The following is a 15044-nucleotide window of genomic DNA, read 5'->3' as shown; positions in this document are numbered from 1 at the left end:
GAAAGAAATGTACGTAAAGGCGGGGCTACAAGAAGTGACATCATGCCACAAAGTACACTTGGAGGTGGTTAGATATACTCATTGTATCATAGTTTGTTAGACTGAATAAAGTCACTAGTCCATCCAGTTCAACCTGTGTGGGTGTGTGTTTGATTAGAATTGGGTAAACAGCTTGAGCTCTCACTTGGTATAGTGGAGTAGGACTGTAATGTAATGGAGTGTTTAATTCAGGGTGCAGGACAGAATGCACTGTTCAATGTAAGCATTAAAACCTGTGTTTTTTATTGTTTTACACTATTGGAGCTCTCTTTCTTTTGGGCTTCAGATGACTGTAATGGAGAGTGTGTAGCTGTCCTGGTTCCTGAATAATTGATCCCCTGAGGGGATAAGGCATATATTGACCCACTCAACTCGGGGGGTCCTGGTTTTCTGGTGAGTTCTCCTGAGTGGCAGTGGTGGTGACAAATTGGTGGAGTGACACACTGAAGACACCTTATGGATTATATTGCACTTTATTTGCACAGCACTTTTTGAATAATCAAGGATATACTTTAAGCACTTTTAGTGTGTGAAATTTCTATGAGTTTTATTACATGGAAGTGTATTGTAATAAGTGATGTGATTTCAATATTGCACTTTAATGTTGGAAGGAATATTGGGCAATGTACTTTATAATTTAAATGAGTGCTGTGTATCATGAGTATATCTTTTGATATGGCATCATTATCCCAGCACCTTAACCAGAGTCCCCTGGGTATCTGTATGGATGTCAAACCTGAAACTTAAGTGTGTGTGCTTGTAACGAGCCATCACAACAGAAGCCTAAGGCTCCAGATAACTATTTCACATGCTTAATCAAAAAGTTGTCTACACCATATTTGGAGAGATCCTTTTTGAGGGATCTGACCCATTCTGTCATGGTTTGACAGATTAGGGTTACAGCCAATACAAAATGGAGAGCAAAACCTACCAGAGCAAACTAGGAGTCTAACTGCTGGTCAGAAGAATTCAAAGTTTTACATGCCCTCTACAGATTTAGCTATTTTCATGTTAGGGTGGGTCGCTGGCAGATCCACAGTGGACAAAAGTCACCATTTATCAAATTCCCTCTGGAAGGGCAACAGTTCCAACACACTTTCAGGTGAAGCCCAGGACCCTACCGTGTACTTCCAGTTTGCATAGAGGAAAACCTCGAGCAGCAGTGTAGCTGAAAGGTCTTTGCAGCTGTAGGAGCTCTGAAAGACCCAATGCTGGAGACAGCAAGCTGATCCTTAAAATACAGGGTAGTACTCACTGCATCAATAAGGTCCGAAATTACCCCTTGTAATTCTGAGGCAACAGACAGAAGTAGCAGTGCTCCAAAAACAGTCTCTTCAGAGATAAACTGTTGGCAGTCTGAATCCAAGTCAGAGATGGTCGCAGTGATTAATAGCTCAGCCTGCCTGTTCTAAGGACAGAAACTCTTCCCAGGATGGCAACAAGGCAAACTTAGATCTCCTGCAGCCAGTATCCATTAGAACTTGAATGCAGTAGAGGCCCCTGATAGCAGGATAGGGGTCATAGCCTTAACCAAAGCAGCTGATGGAAGCTCAGATGATGTAAACCTTACAACTACTGGGTCACTAGAAATTAGTTTGCAGGGGTCGTTTCCTTCAGATTCAGAAACCATAATGGGAATATTGACCAGGAACAATCATAACTACAGGGCTGTGCCCTGTGTGTCTAGACATGTTTCAACTGCATAGCAGTGATGCAGATAGGCCCAAAGTGTGAGGCGGGGGCCACAGGATCAGACAGACACAGCAGCAAATGGTACTTCCTCTATGTTAAATGGCAGGAAAGCGTGCATAAAACTCCACTCAGTGAATGGCTTAAGTGCTTAGCCACTCGGTGTTAATCCTAATGGCAGTAAAACAGGTGGTTGCAGGAAATTTGAAAGGCGTCCAGCAGTGCAAATTGTGAGGTAGCTTCCAATATTTCAGCCTAACTCACCTTACTCAACAGAGTAAGTTTTCAGAGACAGGACAAGTGCTGAGGCAATGCTACTGCTCTGAACTTGGAAAGCACTCCACAGGAAACTTTTACAGTGCATGAAGGACTGTAAAAAGCGCCATAACTTTGAAGTTGATAGAAGGAGAATAAAACTGAAGAAAAAATGCTAGGTAAGACTAGTTAAACTTTTCTCAGCAGAGCTGAAGTCTGTCCATCCTTGTGGGACACTAGCAAAAAGCTGAAGCATTCTGGGTAGAGGATCCTAGGGCAGCCTACAATTATTTGTTTGCCGGTGTCTGATTAGACACTGGACACTTGTAGGTGTCCCTTAATGGACAAGAAAGAAATTACACGGCTACAACAGATATAAAGTGGATCAAAACCTGAGATTGTATATACTGTAAAAGGAAGGAATGTCTAGCTTATTCTTAGTCAGAATAGCAGAGTGACCCTAAAGGAATGGCTGTTTTTTTCTAAGGCACACTTTGTGCTGAGCTGACACTTCACATACACAGTAATCTCAGTGCATCCAGTATGTCAAGAGGGCACTCTATTTCACTTTGCAATTATTCTATAATATATAATAGCCTGCCATCACCTACGATTGGTTTTCGATGCAGCTATTATTTATACAAAAAAAAATGCCAGTAAAAATACAGCTTAAACGTGGAAAAAGAATTTACATGTCAGTTCGAGTGTAAATCTTTAACATTTGTCATCCAATTTCCTTACCCAAATTACATGAAATAAATACAGTATGTAAATATAAGTGTCTTTACACAAGTCTGTCTTTGTGTGTATCCACATGCAGCATGGCCTTGCATTACATAGAATACAGTATATGTTTTCACAGTTATTTGTAAGAAGGAAACAAATCTATTATTGAGAGTAGCACAGTTTAAAGCACTTATTTATTGCCATTGCAGTTTGATAAATGTTTGTATTAGACCACGGCAAAAAATATGGCATATGCTTATGGTACCTAAAAAATTCAATAATAAAGTGGAAATAATAGTAACCTGTACTAACTAATCAAACCTCAGTTACTGTATTCAGACAAATAGGAAGAGGTAATTTGGTCATTATGTGTTATTACACTATACTATATTTGTGTTTAGCACTTCCTGTATAAGTGAAAAAGATGCATACACAGACCAAAAATAACTCCCATTATTGACTGATAAATGCTCAGCAAAGAGCACTTTCCAAAATAACCAGCGTTGTAGATACTGCTGTATGATGACTGCAATAGCAAATGCACTATGTCACTGTACAATTACTTAATCTAATGGATCAGACAGACTTCCAGGATATGTGTACCTTTACACCCCCAATGAGTCAGCAACCACAGTTCTGTGTGAGGCAATTTTACACAAGGGCCAGGGACTTCTTTCCCCATGTTTCTCGTGGGTAGGGCAGTCCATTTAAATGAATGGGCTGCCCTACACGTGCACCCACGCATGCATAGATTGGAACCAAGGCTAGGTGTAAGTACCTCAAGATGCCTGCCATGACCTTACATGTCCCTCTTCAATTTAGTTTTATTTTGTTACTGGAGCCTCATTTTTTGGTTAAATCCCAGCCAATTGCCTTGCCACTCTTCAATGAGACTGGTGCAATAAAAGCAGTTATATGGAGACCTACCAAGAAGCTTATGTAGCACCTGGCTGGCCCTCCAACAAGAAGGAATGTGTGGCAAGTAAACAAAGTCTCCAATGACATCATTATAATGATATCATCATAAATGTCAATGATGAAACTGTAAAAGTATAGTTATTTATAGTGACATAGGTAATCAGAAACCACTCTATTAATATGTTTTCATGCACCGATGCAAACATTTGATAAGTGAGCAGGTTGCCTTGCATGACAAAAAAAAAGCCAACATTCATTTGACATATTGAGGCTAAAAATGAACATATCAAACCTAAACAACAAAACACACCGTATTCGGATGACAGCGGTTTTTTTTTACACATGCTCAATTGTGGCTTGTATTAACAAATGTAGAGTTAGAATTTGTAGTCATGTGTGGATGTCTGACTTTTATTACTGCACCAAATGACTAAATATATAGAGTGCAAGCCCATTTTGTCTGGTTTGCAAATGCCTCTATAGATCCTAAGTGCTTCCTATATACTTCATGTCAGTATATGCTAAAACATTATTAAATACAATATATGGTACATACTAAAAATAAGAAGCCAGCCTAAAACAGCTGGGCAACAAATTACACCACTAAATTATTCTTACAAATTTGTCTCTAGTATATATACAAAATTAAAGATTATTTTTTTCATACTAAACAATTAGTATTTGTGATTTTAGTGCAAACAACCTTTGAACTTGCCCAGTAACTCTGGAGAAGCTCTTGTACTGTATGGAGTTTTTAGTACACTTTAAATATTGATATACATGGTTAACAGTCTGTGAGTCACACTTGCAGTGCATTTCAGAAGTTATTTGGTCCAAGGTGCAGTTTGGTCTTTCATACTATAATTGCAGCATCTCACCACCAAGTGATCTTGAATTCATAGATTGGACGTTTGCAATAATAGTGATTAACAAGGTGCTTGTCACACACTCCAATGCATTGGTGTTCCACGGCGATGCCCCTCTCAGACAGGTCACTAACTATACAGTGCAGAAGATCATATACGTCTGCCACTGCTTCCCAGGGACCAAAAGACACATCTACCTCGCAGTGGTGCTCAAAGTGCTTTGACTCAGTCTCACTCCTCTCAAATCGTAGTGCATTAAATTGAGGGCACTCATAAGGGGTAATAGGCATCTCTTCCTTGAAGACACAGACCTTCAGCTTAGCAAATCGTGCCTTTCTCTGGATAGCCCGCAGCTTTCCAATTTCAATGATGCGCTCCAAGTGATCTTTAAAAGAAACGTTTTAGGAACATTTAAATCCAATGAAAATACTCCGATTTGTAAATTCTAAAAACATGGCTTTGAGGTTCTGAACCTTCAATACACTCTTTAAAAAAAGCCTACAGCAATACGTGTTTCACACTGATCAACACATCTTTAATTACAAGTGAAAACAAATCTCTTTTCAAGGGATTGACATTAATTATAAAATATAACTTTACACCCCTTCAAGTTAGTGTTTAGGAAGTAATGTACTGTAAGCCTTGAGTCTGTGATTGGGTTTATATCAGTTTTGCACAGCTGCATACTACAGTTTTGCCCCATTCCTCTTTGCAGAACTGCTCTAGCTCTTTTAGGTTTCATGGAAATCATAAGTACTGTAAACTGCCTTTTTCATGTCCAATCTAAAATTCTGTATTGGATGTAGATTTGGACTCAATTTACCCATTTTTTGAATATGAACATTGCTGTTTCTAAGCCATTCTTGTGTAATTTTGGTTTTATGCTTGAAGTATCTGTCTTACTGGAAGCCAAATTTCTTACAAAGGCTCATGGTTCCTGTGCAGTCTGTATATATTTTTTTCTTCTACAAAGTTCCTGTATTTTGCTGCATTTAACCTACTCTCTACCATCACAAGCATTCCCGGGTCTCTTGCAGAAAAACATCCATACAGCATTACCATTATGCTGCCACCCTCATGTTTCACAGTGCGAAAGGTGTGTTTATCATGGTATGCAGCGTTTGGATGACCAAGAAGCTCAATTCTGATCTCGTCACAAAATAGAATCTTATTTCAACTGACTTCAGAATCTCTCACGTGACTTCTGTCAAGATGTAGGCCAGATATTTGTGAGATATAGAAATTATTGGCTTGTTGTGCCACTTTCTCATCAAACTGTGACTGATAAAACACCCAGGCAACAGCTGTTGCCTGTATGGTGCTTTGGTTCTCAGCCACTGGAGTGCTCTTTGTCTTCATGGTATCGGTTATGCCAGAATACTCACCAGAAGTTGGACCTTCCAAAAAAGCATGTATTTTACTACAATCTCTTTAAAGCTCTTGACGCCACATAGATGATGGGGCTTGATTTACTAAAACTGGAGAGTGCAAAATCTGGTGCAGCTGTGCATGGTAGCCAATCAGCTTCTAACTTCCGCTTGTTCAATTAAGCTTTGACAAAAAAAAAAAACCTGCAAGCTGATTGGTTTCGATGCACAGCTGCAAAGGATTTTGCACTCTCTGGTTTTAGTAAATATACCCCTATGTGACTTTAGAAAGTAATTAGCTGCATCTATGATGATTTAGGTGTGTTGCACAAAACAGGGTGTGTACTCATCCAGGCAGTTATTTTACGTTTTTTATTTTTGTCATTGTCATAATTGAAATCACACTAGGGGGGGGGAGATTTACCAAAACTGGTGCACACGGAATCTGGGGCAGCTGTACATAGTTACCAATCAGCTACGGCATCACTGGCAAGCGTAGAGATACACCCAGGACCCTTCCATCTGAGGACAGGCATGGCTATTCAGCCACTGGGACTTGTGGACAGAGACTGGATTTCTGGGTTGGCAGACTTCATGTAAGTTTTTACCACTCATGTTTCAATAAACCACTTTAAGGCTCGGTTCACACTGGAACTGGCTGCGGATCGCACAGGAGCACTGTGCGTCTCTGTTCGCCGTTTCAGGGATGAATCAGGGCGAATCTATGCCTGAATTTGGCCCTGAAACGTCCAATGACGCACAGCGTTTCTGTGCAGTGCGCTCCGCAGCCGCAACAGAGATATGTGAACCGGCTCCATTGGGAGCCAGTCACATTCTCCTGCTATGCGAATTAGATGCGGGGAAACCCGCATCTAATTTGCATAGGTGTAAATCCGGCCTTAACCATGGAACTTTTAGAGGCTGTTATCTACATGCAAATTTGAGAGACTGTTGTTCTCTCTTACAACCACACTGAACAATACACCTGGGTCTAAGCGCTTTATTAAACTTTTTGTTGCAGCTCACCAATCAGCTTCTAACTTCAGCTTTGGCAATAAAACCTACAAGCTGATTGGTACTATACACAGCTACACCAGATTATGTGTGCACAAGTTTTAGTAAATCTCTTCCCCCCAGCGTGATTTAAAATAAGACAATGACACAAATAAAAAAACATAAAATAACTCTCCTATTGTAAAGATTTCACAACAAACAAAACTACACTTGATTAAATTTTATTTCAATTGATTGTTCTATGACAATAAATCATGAAATCTTCCGGTGGGGGTTGGTTGTTTAATCACTATTATAGTAGCTGTAAACTTCTAGTTTGTGTAAGGAAGAGAGGGTTCTGGGGTTCCAGATACACTTACTGCTGTTCAGGAATGTATAGTCTAGACATTTTATTCAAGGTGCATCAGATATTCACAATGATCCAACTCTTTAACTTTCTGTTGACTTAGATGTTGACAAATGACTCTACTGGACCTGAATCAAAAGTGGTAGTTACATTCATTGTTTTTCAATACAGAGACTTTTAAAATAGGTATAAAGCTATGGCATCCTAGACATTGTAAGAAACAATTTCTGGACACCTAACAATAGAAAATAAGCAAATTTGACTCTCAATAGACACAGTCAGACCCCTTTCACACTGGGACCAGGGCCGCGTTAGTGCTAACACGCTGCTCGTTTTAGCGGCGCTTTCGCAATGTTTAAACGGCGCTTTTCGGCCACTAGCGGGGCGCTTTTAATCCCAAAGAAGAGTTTAAAAACTTCCGGGTTGCGGCGCATCAGAAGTGCTTTTCAGGCGCTTCCGAAGCGCTGCCCATTCATTCAAATGGGACGGGCATTTTGGGAGCGCTAAATACAGCGTTTCCAAACCACCCCAAAGGTGCTCCTTGCAGGACTTTTCAGAACGTCCCACAAGTGCACCGCCCAGTGAGAAAAGTCACACTTGAATGAATGGGAGGAGGTTTTTAGGCGCTTGGCAGAGGCTATTTCCAGCGCTAAAGTGCCTGAAAACCACCCCAGTGTGAAAGGGGTCTTAAACAGTCTCCAGTTTGCTGTTACAGACTAGCCACCTGTAAGAAAGTACAGACTGGCTGGACAACAAGAAAAAAGACCAAAGTTCATAAGTTGAAGATACACTGTGCTCATGAAAGGAAAGATGACAGTATCTGTGGAATGCCCCCCAGACCACTATATACTTACCTGCTTTCCCTTGCAACTGCTGAGAATACCTGGAAATCCCCACATAAGGAGAAGCAGATCACCTAGTAGTCAAATGGCTGATGACAGTCTCTCGTTAAGGTAAGTACATTTTTTAATGTTACTTAAAGGGTATTTTCACCTTGAAAATAAACTTTCATCCTCTCCAAAACTCCCCCACTCCGCTACATAAATATCTTTCATTTTTCTTTTACATTTTTTCTTTTTTTGTGCAGTGTAGTGGTTCCGGTCTGGATCCCTATTTTGAATGACGTGTAGAGCTCTCGGTGCCTCCTGGGATATCACATATCATAGTCTTCCATTCATAAAAAGAGGAGGAGAATGGGTCTAGCAGTGAGTCATCGGGAGGCATCTGCTTGAATCCAGAAGATGACGTCACAGAAGAAAATGGCAGTGCAGGACCCAATCAGTGAAAGAAGAGAAGTGGATCTCAGCAGGGCAACATTGGATCCCCTGGGTGGGTGAGTATCTGAATCGTGCACAACCCAGGATCAGGTAAACAGGGATATAAAAAAATATATATAATAGGAGGGGGAGAGTGAAGTTCCTCTTTAGGTAGCAAAATTAAAGAAACCAAATTTGATTATGAGCATTTAACATTTCTCCCTGAAAGCTCCATATCCTAAATTGTTAGGTTACACATATGTACTGACCTTTGTAGTAAGGCATCAAGTCAAGAAATGCTTGTCTGACTTTCTCTCCAGTAAGTGGTTGCATTTTGTCCAAGAGATCAAGAAGGGGCCCAACTGAGTAGTACTGGGCCTCCTTGTACACCATTTTCACACGTTCTCGAGGAGGAAGTTCTCCGCATCGTAAGAAATTCAGGATGTCACTAATAACACAAGCATTTATTTATAATGGTGCAAAAAATAGGTTAAATAAAATGAACAATTTTAAGAGAATAATCTGTGCTGCTATTTACTGTATGTGCAACAACTTTTTTCACATATTAATACCCTGCTGTGTGAAGTGTTTCTGATGCATTCTTGTTCATTTTGAATGACTAACACTGCAATGTTTATATACGGTAAGTGCTACACATTATTATCCTGCAAAGGAGGCACAGTAAGTACACATGTGCAGGGCTTTTCTATTTTCTTTTCTTTCAAATTCATTCAGTTCTTGTAGGACATAATGATGTTAAGGAAAATCAATAAAATGTTTATGTGAGCTGGAAACAGGAAATGTGTTATTACTTGTTATTACATTGCTGTTTGTTGAAGAGACCCTGTTATCAAAACAGCAAGCAAAAGCACAGAAAATTCAAGTAATTTAAATGCTCAATTGTAATGTTTTTCCTTTCCATAAAATATTTTTGTATTCGCTTGCAATGTGCCTTTGAACTTGCTAGAAAAGGTGACCACTCCAGGAGAATCAATTCCCTAGCACAGCCCCTCTCTGCTCGAACATCATAGCCCTGAGGGCACTGATGAGGCTCCACTGATGGGTGGCACTGATGGGCACTGATAGGTGGCATGGAGAGGTGGCACTGATAGGCGGCACTGATAAGTGCCGCCTATGGCATCGCTAGGGGGGGTGGGGTCGCTAGGGAGTGTGGAGGCGGTCCGCACCCCGGTTGACACCCGCCAGAGGGTGACACCAGGCTGAGACTGGCACCGGAGCCGCGGCTCCCTCCTTCCCTTACAGATCTCCTCAGCTGCGTGCGTGCGGGGAGAGTGGGGGAGGAGGGAGTGAGGCAGAAACGGAGGTGTCTGGAGTCTGACACTGATTTCCCACACGCAGCAATCATCTCTCCCCCCGGACTATAGCTGTCTCCTCCTCGGCTCTGACGTTTCATGTACATAGACCAGGAGGAAGGGCCGAGGAGGAGGAAGAGGGACAGCGTGTCACAGCACCTGCCAGGGGCCGAGGTATTGCAAAGGAGGTGGACATCTATGCTGCTAGGAGTCATTTTAGGGAGGGAGGGGGTTGAGGGTATGTACTAGGGGGTGTTTTGTTTCAGGTTAGAAATGACTTGTGCTAAAAGAAGGGGGGGGTTGAGGTTTGACCCCCCAAAACAATTCCTCTCCCCTCCCAAAGCACCCCCTAGTACATATTCTCTAACCCCTACCCCCCAAAATCAAAGATCCCATCCCAGCTCCATCCACCCCCGATCTCATCCCTGCTCTATCCATCCCCCCATCCCATCTCTATCCATCCCCCCATCCCAGCTCCATCCATCACCCCATCCCATCCCAGCTCCATCCACCCCCAATCACATTCCTGCTCCATCCACCCCCCCATCCCATCCCAGCTCCATCCACCCCCCCATCCCATCCCAGCTCCATCCTTCCCCCTGATCCCATCCCGAATCCATCCCCCCCCAATCCCATCCCGAATCCATCCATCCCCCCTGATCCCATCCCAGCCCCATCGATCCCCCGATCCCATCCCAGCTCCATCCACCCCCACATCCCATCCCCATCCATCCACCCGGATCCCATCCTGGCTCCATCTATCCCCCCATTACATCTTAGCTCCCTCCACCCCCCCGATCCCAAACCAGCTCCATCCACCCCCCATCCCATCCCAGCTCCATCCATTCCCCCGATCCTATCCCAATTCCATCCCCCCAGATCCCATCCCAACTCCATCCACCCCCCATTCCATTCCTACTCCATCCAGCCCCCCCATTCCGGCTCCATCCTTTCCCCTGATTCCATCCTGGCTTCATCCAGGCTGGGAGGGTTGACACCATGTTTTACCGCACCGGGTGACACCATCACTATTGATGCCACTGAGTACAATTAATGGGCACTGATAGGCACTGGTAGGCAGCACTAAAAGGCAGCACTGAGAAGTGACACTGATAGGCACTGATAGGTGGCACTGATTGGCAGCGCTGATGGGCACTGATAGGTGGCACTGATAAATGGCACTGGAGGGCATTAAAAAACAGGCATGGCACTAAGGGGACCAATGTCCCTTTAACAGAAGAACACAAAAAAGAAGCTCATATACATTTTTGAGCGACGGTCCTTTTGCTTTAGGCGACAGAATGCTCAGATGTGAACAGGGGTCATAATGAAATGAATGAGATTTGTCTTTGTCTTTGAATGAGATTTTTTTGGGTGTTTTTAGAGCTGAGGCTTAGAGCAAAAAAAAAAAAACTTCTAGATGTGAACGGAGCCTTAGAAATAAATGACCACATTGTTTTAACCATTTCCTGTCCGAAAGACGGCTGCAGCGTGGACTTAATTTGACGGGAGGGCGTCCCTGGAGGTCCCCCCGTGCTTGAGCGGCCTGCACGCCCCCTGCAGGGCACGCTCGGCGTGCTCTGTGATCAGCGAGTCTATGAGACTAGCCTGATCACAGATCAATCCTGACCCCTTACCACATGATCAGCTGTCAGCCAATGACAGCTGATCACGCCGGTAATCGGCTATTTTTCCTCCTCACGCTGGAAGCATTACCAGTGCTGCCTATCAATACCACCTACCAGTGCCCATTAGAGCCACCTACCAGTGCCCATCAGTTACATCTATCAGTGCTACCCATCAGTGCCACTCATCAGGGCCCATCAGTGACGTCTTATCAGTGCCGTCTTAGTGCCCATCAGTGTCGTCTTATCTGTGCCTATCAGTGTCGCCTTATCTGTGCCCATCAGTTCCCATCAGTGCAGCCTCATCAGCGAATATTAATGAAGGAGAAAAATGTACCTGTTTGCAAAATTTTATAACAAACTAAAAAAGACAGAAATTTTTGAAAAAAAAAAAAAAAAAAAACATGTTTCATAGTTTGTTTAGCAAAAAATAAAAACCTAAATGGTGATTAAATACCACCAAAAGAAAGCTCCATTTGTGTGAAAAAAATGATAAAAATTTCATTGGAGTGTTGTATGACCGCGCAATTGTCATTCAAAAGTGTGACAGCGCTAAAAGCTGAAAATTGATCTGGGCAGGAGGTGGATTTAAGTGCCCGGTAAGCAAGAGGTTAAATAACAAAAGGCCTGATTGTTTTGGTTCCACCCCTGGACAACTCTGCATTGTTTCACAAGATAAAACCTAATACACAATTATGTGTGAGAAAGGAGAACCATAATCAAATCTCAAGAAAGAGACAGAAGCTGTCATGTCTCTTGTGTACGTACCTACCCCAGGACGCCATCAGCATCAGCTGCTCAAGTAAAGCCTTCTCTAAATGCCCCAGAGATTAAGACCTGCTAAAGAAATGTCTACAAGCCCTGGCAAGCCTTCCAACTCCTGTACCCATGTAACAATTACAATTATCAGGAGACAATAGCAAGCTGGAAGGACTACAAGAAACTAGGTATTTTAAATGAATTAACCTAAAGCGCATGTGAAGGCAACATATAAAAAAAACATATTTCATTCATTTCTGCAATACACACACACTTTTCCCTGTTTTATCTCTTTAGTTTAAACACACTGCAAATATGGAAAAATAACTGTTGATATCCCGCCTTCTTCTCTGACATGTATGTGTGGCTCTGATTTCCAATGCTCTACATACTTCACAAGATTGCAGGTAGCACCTGGTATTAAAATGGCCACTGCACCTTTATGGGTTTAATATGTCCATCGTGCACCGCTGGTATACTGGGTGCGCACTAACTGCATGCTCCCAGCACATTGACCGAGCTGCCCAACTTGGTGGGAGGGGTGCCCCATCATTTGACTGTTGTGACAGTAATTTACAACAGTCAGATGATCAGGAACTCCTGCCTCCCATCATTTAGAACCCCTTTAAGGGCCAGGAGGAGGTGTTGGCAAGGGGTTAAAGCAGTTGTATTGTCTTCTTGGTTGATTATTACCTACAGGTAAGCCTATAATAAAGCTTACCTGTAGGTAAAATGAATATCTCCTAAACCTGTACAGTTTAGGAGATTTTCACCCTGCATGCAGCTGCTGACACGAGCAGTGCATGTGCTCTGAAGGTCCGGCGTATTGTGACGGAACTTCAGAGCTGCTTGCTGGAATGGAGAACGTCATCGCGGCTCGGGCCACTCACAGCGCCAGAGCCAAAAAAAGGCGGTGGAACATCAGTCAGCGGTGACCAGGGGCCGATGCAGGGGCTTTGTTCTATGGTAAGTATTCCATAATGTGCTAGTATGCGATGCATACTGGCACATTATGCCATTGTCTTGCAGCTTTTTTTTTTTTTAAAGCGGTATTAAACCCAAAAGCAAACTCATTATATGGCAGCTTAACAATTCTTAAATGTGATAATTGCATTTGTTCTCTTCTAATGCACTGTACACATGATAGGATTTTCCGACAACCAAATCCATGTTTTTTTTCCGATGGATGTTGGCTCAAACTTGTCTTGCATACACACGGTCACACAAAGCTGGTCGGAAATTCTGAACGTCAAGGACGCGGTGACATACAACACGTACGACAAGCCGAGAAAAATGAAGTTCAACAGCCAGTGTGGCTCTTCTACTTGATTCCGAGCATGTGTGGAACTTTGTGCATAGGAATTGTGTACACACAATCGGAATTTCCAACAACGGATTATGTTGTCGAGAAATTTGAGAACCAGCTCTCAAATTTTGTGTGATGGAAATTCCGATGGAAAATGTCCGATGGAGCCTCCTATCAAACATTTTCCATAGGAAAATCCGACCGTGTGTACGGGGCATAAGACTTTCTTTCTTTTGTTTTCATCTGGTGATCTGGCCACTAAGTCTGTTGCTTTTCAAAAGAACAAGCTCTCAGTTTACAGGGATGAAATCATTTAACACTGACAGAGGTGCTTACAATAATTAGCTTTTATTTATTCATGTAAAATCTTTATCCTAAAAAGAAAAAAACTATTTGCTATAACTGATTATAAAGTGTGAGCTGGAATTTGGCTTCTATTTGTTAATGTATTTAAATCTGCTAGTACAACTAACCCCCCCCCCCAAGACAGACAATGCTGCTGTCCAAAGATGTCCCCTGTGCTCCTTTATCCAGAGTGGGGGCACGCTAATCAGGGCTGGTGCAAAGATTTTTGACACTCTAGGCGAAACCTCATTTTGCCACCCCCCCTTGGCTCCACCCCCTTTGCCCTGTTCATGTACAACCCACCTTTTTAATGAAGCGCCTATCAAATGCAACTCACCAGCGTCCATCAAATGCAGCCTCACCAGCGCCCATCAATGCAGCCTCTCAAGTGCCCATCAAATTCAGCCTCTTCACCCCCCCCCTTCAAATGCAGCCTCTCCAGCGCCCATCAAATGCAGACTCTTTACCCCCCCTTCAAATGCAGCCTCTCCAGCACCCATCAAATGCAGCCTCTCCAGTGCCCATCAAATGCAGCCTCTCCAGCACCCATCAAATGCAGCCTCTCCAGTGCCCATCAAATGCAGCCTCACCAGCGTCCATCAAATGTAGCCTCATCAGCCCCCATCAAATGCAGCCTACCAGCGCCCATTAATGCAGCCTACCAGGGCCCATCAATGAATGTTTGCTTGCTTCCATTCATTCGAGAGTCAGGACACAGACACATTCCTCTGCTGCCGCTGCGCCTCTGACACTATGTGCGAATGAAGCAGCGGCTGCCTGCTGATTCTGAGATTTAGTTGCTTGCTGCAGGGAGAAGAGAGTAGGAACACCAGTGGCCGGGCGCCCTAGGCAGCAGGGCACCCTAGGCGGCTGCCTAGTTTGCCTAGTGGTAGCACCGGCCCTGACTCTAATACAGGTGGTGTGTTTCTGGCCAGATCATCAGGTGAAAACAAAGGGAAAAAAGCCTAAAAAAATGCAGACACCACATCTAATGATTGGTACGCTGTAATATATTACATTTTTGGTTTTGGGTTTTAATACCACTTTAATCATTTGCCTACTGGCCACTTTTACCCCCTTCCTGCCCAGGCCAATTTTCAGCATTCAACGCAGTTACACTTTGAAGGACAATTGGGCGGTCATGCAACACTGTACCCATATGAAATTATTATCATTTTTCACACAAATAGATCTTTCTTTTGATGGCATTTAATTACCAC

The 15044-nt window shown here is 43.0% G+C and overlaps 1 protein-coding gene across 4 annotated transcripts in view; it reads right to left on the bottom strand.

The window, feature by feature from the left end:
- Window positions 1-2885: 2885 nt before the first annotated feature.
- The window catches only part of KCTD7 (potassium channel tetramerization domain containing 7), a 30724-nt gene continuing 18565 nt past the window's right edge, over window positions 2886-15044 (bottom strand). For all 4 annotated transcript variants that reach the window (XM_073615119.1, XM_073615121.1, XM_073615120.1 and 1 more), the window contains exons 3-4: window positions 8746-8924; window positions 2886-4878 (exon numbers count right to left, since the gene is read on the bottom strand). In XM_073615119.1, the coding sequence (XP_073471220.1) occupies window positions 4502-4878; window positions 8746-8924 (556 nt within the window). In that variant the 3' untranslated portion in view covers window positions 2886-4501. The remainder of the gene's footprint in view (window positions 4879-8745; window positions 8925-15044) is intronic.

This window comes from Aquarana catesbeiana, linkage group LG02, assembly GCF_042186555.1.
Source record: "Aquarana catesbeiana isolate 2022-GZ linkage group LG02, ASM4218655v1, whole genome shotgun sequence".
In the NCBI taxonomy this organism is placed as follows: domain Eukaryota; kingdom Metazoa; phylum Chordata; class Amphibia; order Anura; family Ranidae; genus Aquarana; species Aquarana catesbeiana.
This window is presented reverse-complemented; position numbering and strand designations above follow the sequence as displayed.